Source organism: Vulpes lagopus, chromosome 23 (genome assembly GCF_018345385.1).
Source record: "Vulpes lagopus strain Blue_001 chromosome 23, ASM1834538v1, whole genome shotgun sequence".
Lineage (NCBI taxonomy): Eukaryota > Metazoa > Chordata > Mammalia > Carnivora > Canidae > Vulpes > Vulpes lagopus.
In genome coordinates, this window is record NC_054846.1 from 50,198,707 (window position 1) to 50,214,093 (window position 15,387).

At 43.1% G+C, this 15,387-nt stretch overlaps 2 protein-coding genes across 3 annotated transcripts in view; one reads left to right on the plus strand and one right to left on the minus strand.

The window, feature by feature from the left end:
• Positions 1 to 645: 645 nt before the first annotated feature.
• Positions 646 to 1,721, plus strand: TEX38 (testis expressed 38). Its single transcript, XM_041738087.1, has 2 exons — positions 646 to 682; positions 1,129 to 1,721. Exons 1-2 carry the CDS (start codon positions 646 to 648, stop codon positions 1,719 to 1,721), a joined length of 630 nt encoding a protein of 209 aa, XP_041594021.1.
• Positions 1,722 to 5,274: 3,553 nt separating this feature from the next.
• The window catches only part of EFCAB14 (EF-hand calcium binding domain 14), a 42,865-nt gene continuing 32,752 nt past the window's right edge, over positions 5,275 to 15,387 (minus strand). For both annotated transcript variants that reach the window (XM_041738565.1, XM_041738564.1), the window contains one exon: positions 5,275 to 7,319. In XM_041738565.1, coding sequence (XP_041594499.1) covers positions 7,144 to 7,319 — 176 coding nt within the window. In that variant the 3' untranslated portion in view covers positions 5,275 to 7,143. The remainder of the gene's footprint in view (positions 7,320 to 15,387) is intronic.

The following is a 15,387-nucleotide window of genomic DNA, read 5'->3' on the forward strand; positions in this document are numbered from 1 at the left end:
TCTGGCTGGGTCAGAGCATAAGGTGTATGAAGGATAGGGAGGAAGGTGAGGCTGGAAAGAGATGTAGGGCTGGCTGGCAGGGAGCTCCCACAGGGCCTGAGGCCCAGGAAATATTGACTAACACCTATTGAAGGAAGGTAACTAAACAAGAGATTTTAAGAGTGAAGGATGGAGGTGCTGATCATTTAGTTGCCTTCAGCAGATTTTCTCCTGTGGCTTGGTTATAGAAGTCTTGAAGGCAAGGCTGCCCAAAGTTGTGTGTGCTCCCTGCCCTGCTCCCCACTGGTGACAGGTGTCCTTCAACTGTTTCTTAAAGCCCAGCAACATGGATAGACCTCTAAGACACATGGGGGCCTCTCTGAGAGTTCACCATAAGGGGTGGAGGGCAGACAATTCGGTGGGGGGATCAGTCCCAGGCAGAGACACACTAGGCCTAGGAGACACCATTGGATGGAATCTCTTCCTTCTGTTAACCCAAGACCTCATAAGCACTGCCCCTAGAATGTTTAATGCTCAGAACCCAGTGACCTCAGCTTTAGTCCCAACAATGGGACTAAGCACTCCAGGGCCTTCTATTGGCTGGGCAGATGGGTAAGTGAGCTCCTTCTCCCCAGAGCCATCAGCTGGGTACCAAGGCTCGACCTTATGGATTCCCAGCAGGAGGATCTGAGCCTCCCTGGTGGTAAATGCCCCTTCAGTCTCTGTCCCTTACCCTGTACCTTAGCTTGGGGCAGATACTCAGGGAAGACCTTTTACATGGATGGGGTGGTGGCTGCTTGCGTGGAGGAGTGCTAAGCAGTTAGGATATTGTTTCCTCTAGGAAACTAGGGATCGGTGGCAGAGAATCATTGTTTCTCCGCTGAACCAGAAGGGGGTTACTATGAATACCCCAGGCCATCACAGCTGAATGGGTATGTGGGTATGATGGAATAGGATGGGACACCGGTGTCCCTGTCACCTATAAACTCTTGCTTCCTTGATGGGCTTTGCCATTAGTAAGGTTTCTCAAATCGGATTGGATGGGTCCAGGGTTGGGAGCAAGAGGCTCGACTGAGTCTGGACAGGTCATGCTTTCTCTAGACCTAGCTTTCCTTATCTTGCCTTGCCTCTTTTTCTTTCTTGCCTTAGTGTGGGTCTCATTGTACTTTGGATTCCTGGGGCTGTGTTCTGTGGCAACTGGTGGCTGCATTCTCTTTCTGCACTGGAGGAAGAACTTGAGGCGGGAAGAGCGTGCCCAGGCATGGGTGGAGGTGATGAGAGCCGCCACGTTCACCTACAGCCCACTGTTGTACTGGATTAACAAGCGTCGGTATTATGGCATGAACACAGCCATCAACACGGGGCCTCCCCCTGCTGCCACCAAGACTGAGACTGAGGTCCAGAATTCAGATCCTCTATGGGAGTTGGACATCTCTGAGAGCAGGAGCTCTGTTGCCGAAGACAGCAGCCCCAAGGTGGAGGGCCCTGCCCTGCTACAACCTGCATTGCAGCCCCTACTTTCCCCAATGCTGCGGTCCCAGACCAGCTCTCCACTTCCAGTTCCCATCTTTCAGGAGGTGCCCTTTTCCATTTCCCTGTGCAACCTGCCTCCAGTGATGAACCACTCAGTCTCCTACCCTTTGGACACCTGTCCTGAAAGGAACATCCACTTCCATTCCCTACCCACGATGGCCCATGGAGACCACTGCTTCAATGCCAAGCCTTTTGCTTCAGAGTTGTAGCCTGCTTTGACGGCGGGAGCTGGAGGTATCAGGGGCAGAGCTGTAAAATGGAGCTAACCCAAGGGAGGTGGTATTAACAGAGGCCAGAGCCCATCTGGATGTCACATTATGAAAGACTGAAAAAAAAGCTCAAGGCTCCTTTGTGTCTCATTTGTTGTTAGAAGGCAATGTCCCTCCCCTGTTGGATGGGGGCACTTTGCAAACTGAGCTGAAGTTCACCAAGTCATAAAAAGGAACCAGAGGGTTGGCTGTGGGAAAAGAGTGAATCAGCAACATCCCTCTATTCAGTATTTAAGACCAAAAAAAAAAAAACCCCACATTCCAGACTGTGGGCCAGGTATCCAGCCAGGGGCACTGCTGTTCTGTGGGACATTAAAAATTGCTGCCACCAGAGAGCTGCTGGGGGTGCATGAGCTATGGCAATTCAGTGGCCATGTCACACGCAAAACAAGTCATGAGATCCACGAGCCACACTGCATTGCTGGCTGAACTGCATTCTTTACTGATGATGCACTGAGATCTTTTATGATTGTCTCTACATTAATACAAAAAAAATTGCCAAATGGACCTCACAATCCTCCTCTTATAAGGGGAGAGACAGGTTCCAAGGGCATTTGCTATATTGCTTTTATGTTGCAGAGCCAGGTCTCAATTTTATATCTGTCTAGCACCAAAGTTCTTGGTCTTCTCAGCAAACACCATGGTGTCCCTTCCCTAAAGATAAGTCGTTAGAAAACACTTGGCAAATGATTGTGTTTGTGTGTGTGTGTCTGCAGGGTGTAATTAATGTGGTCGATAGACTGGCTTAGGAGAAGGGCTGGTCACTGAACCCTCTAAAATTACATACAAAATGTTTTTTATTTTTATTTTTATTTTATTTTATTTTATTTTTTAAAGGGACAGATCCATTTCTTTTCTATTTATTTATTTATTTATTTATTTATTTATTTATTTATTTATTTATTTATTTATTTATGATAGTCACAGAGAGAGAGAGAGAGAGAGAGGCAGAGACACAGGCTGAGGAAGAAGCAGGCTCCATGCACCGGGAGCCTGATGTGGGACTCGATCCCGGGTCTCCAGGATCGCGCCCTGGGCCAAAGGCAGGCGCCAAACCGTTGCGCCACCCAGGGATCCCTTTTTTTTCTTTTTAAATTATCAAAGGGATCCATGGACCTTCCGAAAGTTAATATCCACTATATGGGGATATTAATTTCTGTGCAGTTTGGAAACAATCCTAAAAGCAGAGACAAAGAGAATATTGGCTATTTGGTTCCACTTTTTTTTTTTTTTTTATGATAGTCACACACACACACACACACACACAGAGGCAGAGACATAGGCAGAGGGAGAAGCAGGCTCCATGCACCGGGAGCCTGACGTGGGATTCGATCCTGGGTCTCCAGGATCGTGCCCTGGGCCAAAGGCAGGCGCCAAACCGCTGCGCCACCCAGGGATCCCTGGTTCCACTTTAAAGGAAGCCCAGCTCCACCCTAGGATATAAATTTTCCCCTTCACTTTGGGAATGAAGAAATCATCTCACCATATTTGTAAATGAGATAAGCTTTATGTAGTCACCCCTGAAGGGAAAGGCCCCCCCAGATCATGTATGTTTGCTTATGTGTGTGTAATCCCAGAATCCTAGTAAATATGTAGAATTTTTCTTTTTTTTTTTCCCTTGTGTGAAAAAGCCCTAGCCCCTATATGACCTCTCTCTTGTAATGGATTTCATTCTCCGCCCCACCACCTGTATAAAAGACAGTGGAACATTCCTTGTAAACATGCTTTTCTACTGAACCTTAAAAAAAAAACAAAACTCCAAGAACCAACCAAACAAAAAAACCCAACCAAGCAACCAACCAGACGAAAAACAAACAAACAAACAAACAAACAAACAAACAAACAAACAAACCTAAAACACAAAACACTAATAGAGACCAAGTGGAGTTTGGCTGATACAGAGAGACGAAGGGACTCCCTCTCCCTTTATCCCACTGCCTCTAGCCTGGCAGATGCCCAAGCAGCAGCCTTCACTTCTTCAGGCTAGATGCTGCAGTTCTTAAGGCAGATTCTTCACCATCTGTTAGTTCTTGCTTTTGAAAGGATAAAGGAGTCTATAAAAATAGGGATCAAAGCAGATTTTTGTTTTCTTAGTAATTGAAGGTATGAGGTGGGGGGAACCTTTAGTCACAGACACAGTAGGAGAAAAAGGAAATGTTTTATTTAGATAAATTAAAATAGCTGTATTACTGATATGAAATAAGCAAAGCGTAAGTCATAGAGACTTTGAATTCATTCACTTCCCAAAGGGAACTAAAATTGCTCATACATTACCAAAATAGCTCCACTAAAGCAAAGTAGATTTACGTCTCTTAATATGAGAAAACAACAAGGTAGGTTAGGTTCGTATAACAAACAATACACACTCTATAAAGTCTCAGGAATATCCAAATGCATTCTGGTTTGGATATGAAAGAAGGGACCACATCTAGCTGGTGTTGGTAAGTAAGCCAATGAGGTGTGTAGCAAACAAAAGCTGTCACTAAAAACAACTCAACAGCAAGCCAGTATGAGTATGAGCCCATCAACAGTCAAAGTCTTCAACTGTGACCGGCAAGACCAGCAGTGGAAGTGGGGGCAACAGAGTAATGTCCAGCAAAGCAACATAAAGTGAGGAAACACCAATGGAAGGAAAAGTAGCAGGTGAGGGGTGTCCTCTTCAGCTTTGCTGTACCAGACACATCCCTAAGTGCCAGGTCCCTCTCTGCCTTAAGATGACAATACACTTACCCCTAAACCAGGTTCTTTATTCCTTTGATTCTTCTCTTCCTGTAACACCTTTTTGGTCCTCTGATTTTTAGGGAGGATAATAATAATAAACATTATCCCAGATAATAAAGGCAAAAGAAAAGGACCAAGAAGCACTGCTTTGGGTAACAGGAAAGTAGCAATAGGAGCTGCCAAGGTGAAAAGGTAAAAGTATTTGAAACAAACCCCAAAATCCAATCTTCCTCTTAGAGCTGAGACTAGGGAGGCTTGAGTACAGCTCAAAAGTCACACGTCGGGTAAGACAACTTCCAAATAAAACACCCAAATTAACACTGAAGAACAAGCTCATCAAACTCAAGTCAATGAATCTCCTCAACCTGGAACAAAAGAGTTCCAGATACCCTCGTTCTGCCTGGGAGATAGGACAGCAGCACAGCAAGGGTATTCACAGTCTGAGAGTGTTGCAGGAACACCTGCCAAATGTGGTAGGGGAGAGGTACCAATACAGCTGGGATGGGAGCCACGTGAGCTTGCGGCGGGACGAAAGGTGATAAACTGAAAAACAAAACTGACTTCTCCAGGTATAGCTATATGATACGAAAGAAAAGTACAGACAACAAAGAGTTAAGGGGTCCTCAGAGTGTCTGTGAATAAGAATTTGAAACTCAAAAGGACAAGCTACATTACCCTCAAGTATATTTCATATAAATCAGTTCTTAAAAAAATACCTTCCAGGTACAGACACGCTATTTATGGTACAGTATATATAAATATAGCAGTATAATTCAGTTTATTGTTAGAATTTTATTTGGTTGTTACAAAATCTGTAAGGGTATATAGATTTCAAAAGGGGGAGGGCAGCATGGAAGGTAGCTAGAAGAAAAAGAGTTGTCTTCAAGTTACCTAAAGTGCCAGGTGAATTTTATGCTATATTTTAACCTTTCCAAGAAAGAAAAAAAGTTCAGATAGGTGAAGGAAGTATTGTCTTAAAACAAAAGAGAGAGAAGCATAAGCCATAATGAGGTAAATAGACACATTAGTAGGAAAAGACCTCATCTTGTTTTAACTAAATTTGAATACTTTCAGAAAAAAACAAATCAAGGTTAGCCAGTGGCCGAACTGAATATCACGTAAAGAAAAAAACAGCCCTTAAATGTTTAAGGGTGCTTGACAGAATCCCTGGGTAACAGGGTAACCTGGACAAAGTTAAAATGTGAATGAGCTCCACGAACGATGTCTGTGCCATGAAAGCTCTAGTTTCTCCCTGACTTGGCCTACAAAACAGTTACATTTCAGTTTTTCCTTTCATGTTGCCCAAAACCTTCTTCAAAGAATAGCATGTGCCCACGTGCACGCGCGCACACACACATGTGTAACATGGGTGTGTGATTCCTTCCAGTCTGGGGACCTTTTGTACCAGGTCTACAGAAGTCTTTAAGGGGAAGAGTATTGTGCTTGCTTATTATGAGCTATGAAAAAAACTTGCTGCCATCATGTGATGCCCCCTGCTCCAGGCCTGCCTGATACTGTTTGGCATCCTCTGGACAGAAGGCTTCTGGCTGCTTCTGAGCTGACAACTGTGAGGGAACCTGATATGATTTCAGATGCTGCACTTTACCACCTCTTTGGGGTCAGCCCACAGAGGAATGTACTAGATACTTTTTGGTAAGCCTTCCGGTAAAATCTCAAGGAGTTCCTCGGGTCAAAATGAGGGGCCAAGCCATCCCTTGCAGCTCCTCCTGGGTAGCTGGGCTGGCATAGCAGAGGATGCAGCCCTGCCATGCAGAATGGAACCTGGACCAGAGCTGAGAGTTGGCTACAGTTCTAAGAGAGGCTTGGGTCGGCGAGTGGGGGGAGACAACCTAGCTCACCTGGTGGAGAAAATGTAGCTCCCCACTGGATAACTCTAGGCTCATAAACCCTGAAATAGGATTAAAAGTGAGAAAGGCCCCCACCAAAACTTCTCTCATTCACAGGTTGGGACCAGCTGAGGTGGACAGGAACCTTTGTTCCTTTGCCAGAATCTTACTTTCCTGAGCCTGGAGGTAGCATGTGAAGGAGGTGCCTTAAGGAGACATGGACATAGTTTCAGCCGTTAACACGTTAGTGATTTTTAATAACAAGTCATTTGTTCACAGCCTGTTTCAAACCATTCTTCCGACCTCCCACAAAATATGCACAATTCTTTCTTTCATTTTAAATATTTACAAACAGAAAAGGTCTAGCTTTTAAAGGAAAGACATTTTCTGAGTCTGTATAAAGTGCAGCTAATTTAAGGCAAATTTATGTGAAATATAAAAGGTGGCTTACTCTCTATATACATTTTCCAGTTTTAAAAGATAAGGTCTCCTTCCCTAAAAAAAAAAAAAAAAAAAAAATGAGGGCTTGACTTTTTTTCTCGTTTTTGAAATTAAGATCTTTCTGGTTTTAGGAAATCATAGATTTCTGAATATAAGTAAAATGGCCTTCTTTTTTAAAAAAATAACTTTTTTTTATAGCTTTTTCAAACAAGTTAAAAGATGGCAATGTGTCTGCTACAGTAGTTTGGAGGACCAGAGGATCGATAGGTAAGTAAAAGGATTGTTTTTGTTAGATGAGTAGGTATTAGGTAGTCCTAGGTATATACCCATTTCTAAAAATATGCCTGATGAGCCTAGACACCTAAAGCTACCCTTAGCTCCAGGAAAGAATATCTTCCATCGCCATCAGAATCAAACGGTCTCAAGGTCTCTAGTCTTGGCATAGCAGAACCTAAGGAGTTCCAGATTTCCTGGTAGGTCAGCTTCCCATTCATGTCCTGGCCAGTCTTGTGGAATAAATCCTGAAGATCTGTCGAAAAGGAAATACAAAAAACTGTGTAAGTCCATATATAAAGGTAAATTTACTCATCAGTTTAAAAAAGTAGCCTCAGTTGAACTCAGAACACTAAAACCTATTTTGCAGCCTTTGTTTCCAAAAGGTAAGGCTTAGTATCTCAATTAAAAAGACAGATTCTTGATCCTTTAAGAATGAGAGGAACACTGGCATTATCCTTCTATCCAAAATAGAAGCAGTGACAGATATTACAACAGAAATGAATGGGTTGGCATTTTCTGTCCAAGGCTTTCCTTTCAAATTTGCCAGATTCTATTCTTTTTTTTTCCTAAGATTTTATTTATTTATTCATGAGAGACACAGAGAGAGAGAGAGGCAAAGACACAGGCAGAGGGAGAAGCAAGCTCCCTTTGAGGAGCCTGATATGGGACTCAATCCCAGGACCCTGGGGTCACGACCTGAGCCAAAGGCAGATGCTCAACCACTGAGCCACCGAGATGCCCCCGCCAGATTCTACTCTTATGTTGAATGGGCAAAAAAGGACTGGAAAGGCCTGAAGAGCTAATGATAGGAGCTGAGCCATAAAACAGATTATGGTATACTGTTGGTCAGAGTTACTATATGACTTAGCAATTCCATTCCTAGGTATGTACTCAAAAGAAATAAAAACATAAACTACATCAACACTGGTACATGAATGTTCATAGCTGCATTATTCCTAATGGCCAAAAAGTAGAAATAATCCAAATGTCCATCAACTGATGAATGGATAAAATGTAGTGTATATCCATACAATGGAATGTTATTTGGCCTTTAAAAAGGAATGAAATACCACCACATGCGACAACATGGATCGATCCTGAAAACATTACACTAAGTCAAAGAAGCATGCTGAAAGAAGCATATACAAAAGGTCATGGATCATATAATTCCATTTATATGAAGTACCCAGGACAGACAAATCCAAATATTTTGGTTGAAAGATTAGTGGTTGCCAGGGGCTAGGGGTTAGGGGAACAAGGAGTCACCAATGGGTACAGGTTTTCTTTTCAGGATGATAAAAAATTTCTGGAATTAGATAGTGGTGATGGTTGTAAAATGTGTGAATATACTAAAAACTACTGAATTATACATTTTTAAAGGGTGAATATTAAGGTATGTGGATTATAGCTCCATTAAAAAAAAAAAGCAGGAGGAGGGGCAAGATGGCTGAAGAGTAGGGTCCCCAAATCACCTGTCCCCACCAAATTACCTAGATAACCTTCAAATCATCCTGAATCTACGAATTCGGCCTGAGATTTAAAGAGACCAGCTGGAATGCTACAGTGAGAAGAGTTCGTACTTCTATCAAGGTAGGAAGCCGGGGGTGCGGGGGGGAATAAAGAAACAAAAGGCATCCAAGGGGGAGGGGCCCCGAGAGGAGCCGGGCTAAGGCCGGGGCGCGTGCCCCCAGGACAGGAAAGCTCCGTCCAGGAGAAGCAGGAGCTGCACCACCAATCTTCCCGGGTGGAAAGGCGCTCCCAGGGAGTTAGAGCAGGACCCAGTAGGGCGGGGATGCCCTCGGGCTCCCTGGGACACTAACAGACACCTGAGCGCCAGGGAGAGTGCACCATACCCCGCGGCGGAGCTCCCTAAAAGACTGCAGCGCCCACGGCTGGACCCGGAGCAGCTTGGAGGAGCTCGGGCGGCGGCTCTGCGCGGAGGGGTCTGCGCGGCCGGGAGCAGCTCGAAGGAGGCTCCGGCAGAGGAAGAGGCTCCGTGCGGAGGGGTCTGCGCGGCTCCGGAGCAGGTTGGAGGGGCTCGGGCGGCGGCTCTGCGGAGGGGGCTGCGCGGCCTGGAGCGGGAATCCAACAGCACAGGCCCGGAGCACAGGGCGCTGGGACACAGCCCTGGATCCGGCCTGCCCCCAGGACAGGCAGAGGCCGGGAGGGCCCAGCACAGCAAGGACGCTCCTGCCCCGCCCTGGAGCCTCCAGGCCCTGCAGACGGAGAGCTCCGTAGTTACTCTGTAGTTACTGCGGGAGCTGAATCCAGGGCTCCAGAGCTGGCCGCTGCCACTGGGGTTGTTCCTTCAGGAGCCTCACAGGGTAAACAACCCCCACTGAGCCCTGCGCCAGGCAGGGGGCAGAACAGCTCCCCCAAGTGCTAACACCTGAAAATCAGCACAACAGGCCCCTGCCCCAGAAGACCAACTAGACGGACAAGTTCCAGGGGAAGTCAAGGGACTTAAAGTATACAGAATCAGAACATACTCCCCCGTGGGTTTCTTTTTTTTTTTTTTTTTTGCTTTTTGATTTCTGTTTGCTTCCCCCACTCTTTTTTCCCCTCTCTTTCTTTTTCTTTTTCTTCTTTTTTTCTGCCTTTTTCGTTTTCTCTTTTCTTTCCTTCTCTCTCTCCTCTCTTTTTCTCCTTTTCCCAATACAACTTGTTTTTGGCCACTCTGCACTGAGCAAAATGACTAGAAGGAAAACCTCACCTCAAAAGAAAGAATCACAAACAGTCCTCTCTCCCACAGAGTTACAAAATCTGGATTACAATTCAATGTCAGAAAGCCAATTCAGAAGCACTATTATACAGCTACTGGTGGCTCTAGAAAAAAGCATAAAGGACTCAAGAGACTTCATGACTGCAGAATTTAGATCCAATCAGGCAGAAATTAAAAATCAACTGAATGAAATGCAATCAATCCAAACTAGAAGTCCTAACGATGAGGGTTAACGAGGTGGAAGAACGAGTGAGTGACAGAGAAGACAAGTTGATGGCAAAGAGGGAAACTGAGGAAAAAAGAGACAAACAATTAAAAGACCATGAGGATAGATTAAGGGAAATAAACGACAGCCTGAGGAAGAAAAACCTACGTTTAACTGGGGTTCCCGAGGGCGCCAAAAGGGACAGAGGGCCAGAATATGTATTTGAACAAATCATAGCTGAAAACTTTCCTAATCTGGGAAGGGAAACAGGCATTCAGATCCAGGAAATATAGAGATTCCCCCCTGAAACCAATAAAAACCTTTTAACACCTCGACATCTAATAGTTAAGCTTGCAAATTCCAAAGATAAAGAGAAGATCCTTAAAGCAGCAAGAGACAAGAAATCCCTGACTTTTATGGGGAGGAGTATTAAGGTAACAGCAAACCTCTCCACAGAGACCTGGCAGGCCAGAAAGGGCTGGCAGGATATATTCAGGGTCCTAAATGAGAAGAACATGCAACCAAGAATACTTTATCCAGCAAGGCTCTCATTCAAAATGGAAGGAGAGATAAAGAGCTCCCAAGACAGGCAGGAACTGAAAGAATATGTGACCTCCAAACCAGCTCTGCAAGAAATTTTAAGGGGGACTCTTAAAATTCCCCTTTAAGAAGAAGTTCAGTGGAACAATCCACAAAAACAAGGACTGAATAGATATCATGATGACACTAAACTCATATCTCTCAATAGTAACTCTGAACGTGAACAGGCTTAATGACCCCATCAAAAGGCGCAGGGTTTCAGACTGGATAAAAAAGCAGGACCCATCTATTTGCTGTCTACAAGAGACTCATTTTAGACAGAAGGACACCTACAGCCTTTAAATAAAAGGTTGGAGAACCATTTACCATTCGAATGGTCCTCAAAAGAAAGCAGGGGTAGCCATCCTTATATCAGATAAACTAAAATTTACCCCGAAGACTGTAATGACAGATGAAGAGGGACACTATATCATACTTAAAGGATCTATCCAACAAGAGGACTTAACAATCCTCAATATATATGCCCCGAATGTGGGAGCTCCCAAATATTTAAATCAATTAATAACCAAAGTGAAGAAATACTTAGATAATAATACACTTATACTTGGTGACTTCAATGTAGCTCTTTCTATACTCGATAGGTCTTCTAAGCACAACATCTCCAAAGAAACGAGAGCTTTAAATGATATACTGGACCAGATGGATTTCACAGATATCTACAGAACTTTACATCCAAACTCAACTGAATACACATTCTTCTCCAGTGCACATGGAACTTTCTCCAGAATAGACCACATACTGGGTCACAAATCAGGTCTGAACCGATACCAAAAGACTGGGATTGTCCCCTGCATATTCTCAGACCATAATGCCTTAAAATTAGAACTAAATCACAACAAGAAGTTTGTAAGGACCTCAAACACGTGGAGGTTAAAGACCATCCTGCTAAAAGATGAAAGGGTCAACCAGGAAATTAAGGAAGAATTAAAAAGATTCATGGAAACTAATGAGAATGAAGATACAACCATTCAAACTCTTTGGGATGCAGCAAAAGCAGTCCTAAGGGGGAAATACATTGCAATGCAAGCATCCATTCAAAAACTGGAAAGAACTCAAATACAAAGGTAACCTTACACATAAAGGAGCTAGAGAAAAAACAGCAAATAGATCCTACACCCAGCAGAAGAAGAGAGTTAATTAAGATTCGAGCAGAACTCAACGAAATCGAGACCAGAAGAACTGTGGAACAGATCAACAAAACCAGGAGTTGGTTCTTTGAAAGAATTAATAAGACAGATAAACCATTAGCCAACCTTATTAAAAAGAAGAGAGAGAAGACTCAAACTAATAAAATCATGAATGAGAAAGGAGAGATCACTACCAACACCAAGGAAATACAAACGATTTTAAAAACATATTATGAACAGCTCTACGCCAATAAATTAGGCAATCTAGAAGAAATGGACGCATTCCTGGAAAGTCACAAACTACCAAAACTGGAACAGGAAGAAATAGAAAACCTCAACAGGCCAATAACCAGGGAGGAAATTGAAGTCATCAAAAACCTCCCAAGACACAAAAGTCCAGGGCCAGATGGCTTCCCAGGGGATTCTATCAAACGTTTAAAGAAGAAACCATACCTATTCTACTAAAGCTGTTTGGAAAGATAGAAAGAGATGGAGTACTTCCAAATTCGTTCTATGAGGCCAGCATCACCTTAATTCCAAAACAAGACAAAGACCCCACCAAAAAGGAGAATTACAGACCAATATCCCTGATGAACATGGATGCAAAAATTCTCAAGAAGATACTAGCCAATAGGATCCCACCACACATTAAGAAAATTATTCACCATGACCAAGTAGGATTGATCCCCGGGACACAAGGCTGGTTCAACACTCGTGAAACAATCAATGTGATTCATCATATCAGCAAGAGAAAAACCAAGAACCATATGATCCTCTCATTAGATTCAGAGAAAGCATTTGACAAAATACAGCATCCGTTCCTGATCAAAACTCTTCAGAGTGTAGGGATAGAGGGAACATTCCTCGACATCTTAAAAGCCATCTACGAAAAGCCCACAGCAAATATAATTCTCAATGGGGAAGCACTGGGAGCCTTTTCCCTAAGATCAGGAACAAGACAGGGATGTCCACTCTCACCACTGCTATTCAACATAGTACTGGAAGTCCTAGCCTCAGCAATCAGACAACAAAAAGACATTAAAGGCATTCAAATTGGCAAAGAAGAAGTCAAACTCTCCCTCTTCACAGATGACATGATACTCTACATAGAAAACCCAAAAGCCTCCACCCCAAGATTGCTAGAACTCATACAGCAATTTGGCAGCGTGGCAGGATACAAAATCAATGCCCAGAAATCAATGGCATTTTTATACACTAACAATGAGACTGAAGAAAGAGAAATTAAGGAGTCAATCCCATTTACAATTGCACCCAAAAGCATACGATACCTAGGAATAAACCTAACCAAAGAGGTAAAGGATCTATACCCTAAAAACTATAGAACACTTCTGAAAGAAATTGAGGAAGACACAAGGAGATGGAAATATATTCCATGCTCATGGACTGGCAGAATTAATATTGTGAAAATGTCAATGTTACCCAGGGCAATTTACACGTTTAATGCAATCCCTATCAAAATACCATGGACTTTCTTCAGAGAGTTAGAACAAATTATTTTAAGATTTGTGTGGAATCAGAAAAGACCCCGAATAGCCAGGGGAATTTTAAAAAAGAAAATCATAGCTGGGGGCATCACAATGCCAGATTTCAGGTTGTACTACAAAGCTGTGGTCATCAAGACAGTGTGGTACTCGCACAAAAACAGACACATAGATCAATGGAACAGAATAGAGAACCCAGAAGTAGACCCTGAACTTTATGGTCAACTAATATTCGATAAAGGAGGAAAGACTATCCGCTGGAACAAGCCAGTCTCTTCAATAAACGGTGCTGGGAAAATTGGACATCCACATGCAGAAGAATGAAACTAGACCACTCTCTTTCACCATACACAAAAATAAACTCAAAATGGATGAAAGATCTAAATGTGAGACAAGATTCCATCAAAATCCTAGAGGAGAACACAGGCAACACCCTCTTTGAACTCGGCCACAGTAACTTCTTGCAAGATACATCCACAAAGGCAAAAGAAACAAAAGCAAAAATGAACTATTGGGACTTCATCAAGATAAGAAGCTTTTGCACAGCAAAGGATACAGTCAACAAAACTAAAAGACAACCTACAGAATGGGAGAAGATGTTTGCAAATGACGTATCAGATAAAGGGCTAGTTTCCAAGATCTATAAAGAACTTATTAAACTCAACACCAAAGAAACAAACAATCCAATCATGAAATGGGCAAAAGACATGAAGAGAAATCTCACAGAGGAAGACATAGACATGGCCAACATACACATGAGAAAATGCTCTGCATCACTTGCCATCAGGGAAATACAAATCAAAACCACAATGAGATCCCACCTCACACCAGTGGGAATGGGGAAAATTAACAAGGCAGGAAACCACAAATGTTGGAGAGGATGCGGAGAAAAAGGAACCCTCCTGCACTGTTGGTGGGAATGTGAACTGGTGCAGCCACTCTGGAAAACTGTGTGGAGGTTCCTCAAAGACCTCACTATGACCCTATGACCAGGTTAAAAATAGACCTGCCCTATGACCCAGCAATTGCACTGTTGGGGATTTACCCCAAAGATTCAGATGCAATGAAACGCCGGGACACCTGCACCCCAATGTTTCTAGCAGCAATGTCCACAATAGCCAAACTGTGGAAGGAGCCTCGGTGTCCATCGAAAGATGAATGGATAAAGAAGATGTGGTTTATGTATACAATGGAATATTACTCAGCCATTAGAAACAACAAATACCCACCATTTGCTTCAACATGGATGGAACTGGAAGGTATTATGCTGAGTGAAGTAAGTCAATTGGAGAAGGACAAACATTGTATGTTCTCATTCATTTGGGGAATATAAATAATAGTGAAAGGGAATATAAGGGAAGGGAGAAGAAATGTGTGGGAAATATCATAAAGGGAGACAGAACATAAAGACTCCTAACTCTGGGAAACGAACTAGCGGTGATGGAAGGGGAGGAGGGCGGGGGGTGAGGGTGAATGGGTGACGGGCACTGAGGGGGGCACTTGATGGGATGAGCACTGGGTGTTATTCTGTATGTTGGTAAATTGAACACCAATAAAAAATTTATTATTAAAAAAAAAAAAAGAAATAAAAAAAGCAGAAGACTACAGATCTCCTTAAAGTGATATACATATATATATCTTTTTATACACTTTTTTGTATATATGTGTGTGTGTGTGTGTATATATATATATATATATATATATATATATATATATATATCATATATAGTATATATAAAGCATCAGGCACCTATGTGCTCGCTCTCCCAGCTAAGAGAGAGTAGTAATATTTCTATGATATTATTTGAGCCAATAGGATTGGCGAGTTTCTATCACCAGTCTCTTCTGGTATTTCCTCAAAGGCCCTGTAATGAACACCTAGGAGGGCTGATTACTTACATAATATTCTAAAAGGACTTGATTGTGTCCCCCCACAGAAGAACTTCATAGATTTAGTCTCTAATAGCTGAAGACAGTCATGAGGCTTCAGTTTCTTTAGAAGTCTTCCTAAATCCTCTTCCTCTCTTCATTTAGTCAACCCCACATCTAGACTCTATGGGCCTCCTGCTGCCTGGTACTTGGGATGAAAGGAAATTCCCTGAAGGGGAAGCGGTGCAATACAAGGTCCATCAAGGAATTTTGCAGATGAGCTTCTGAAGAAGGTC

Excerpts from the sequence above, each read along its gene's own strand:
- TEX38 (XM_041738087.1), top strand. The coding sequence starts at position 646 with ATGGATTCCCAGCAGGAGGATCTGAGCCTCCCTGGTG. Across the intron at positions 683-1,128 it reads GGATCTGAGCCTCCCTGGTG|TGTGGGTCTCATTGTACTTT; the intron begins GTAAATGCCCCT and ends TTCTTGCCTTAG.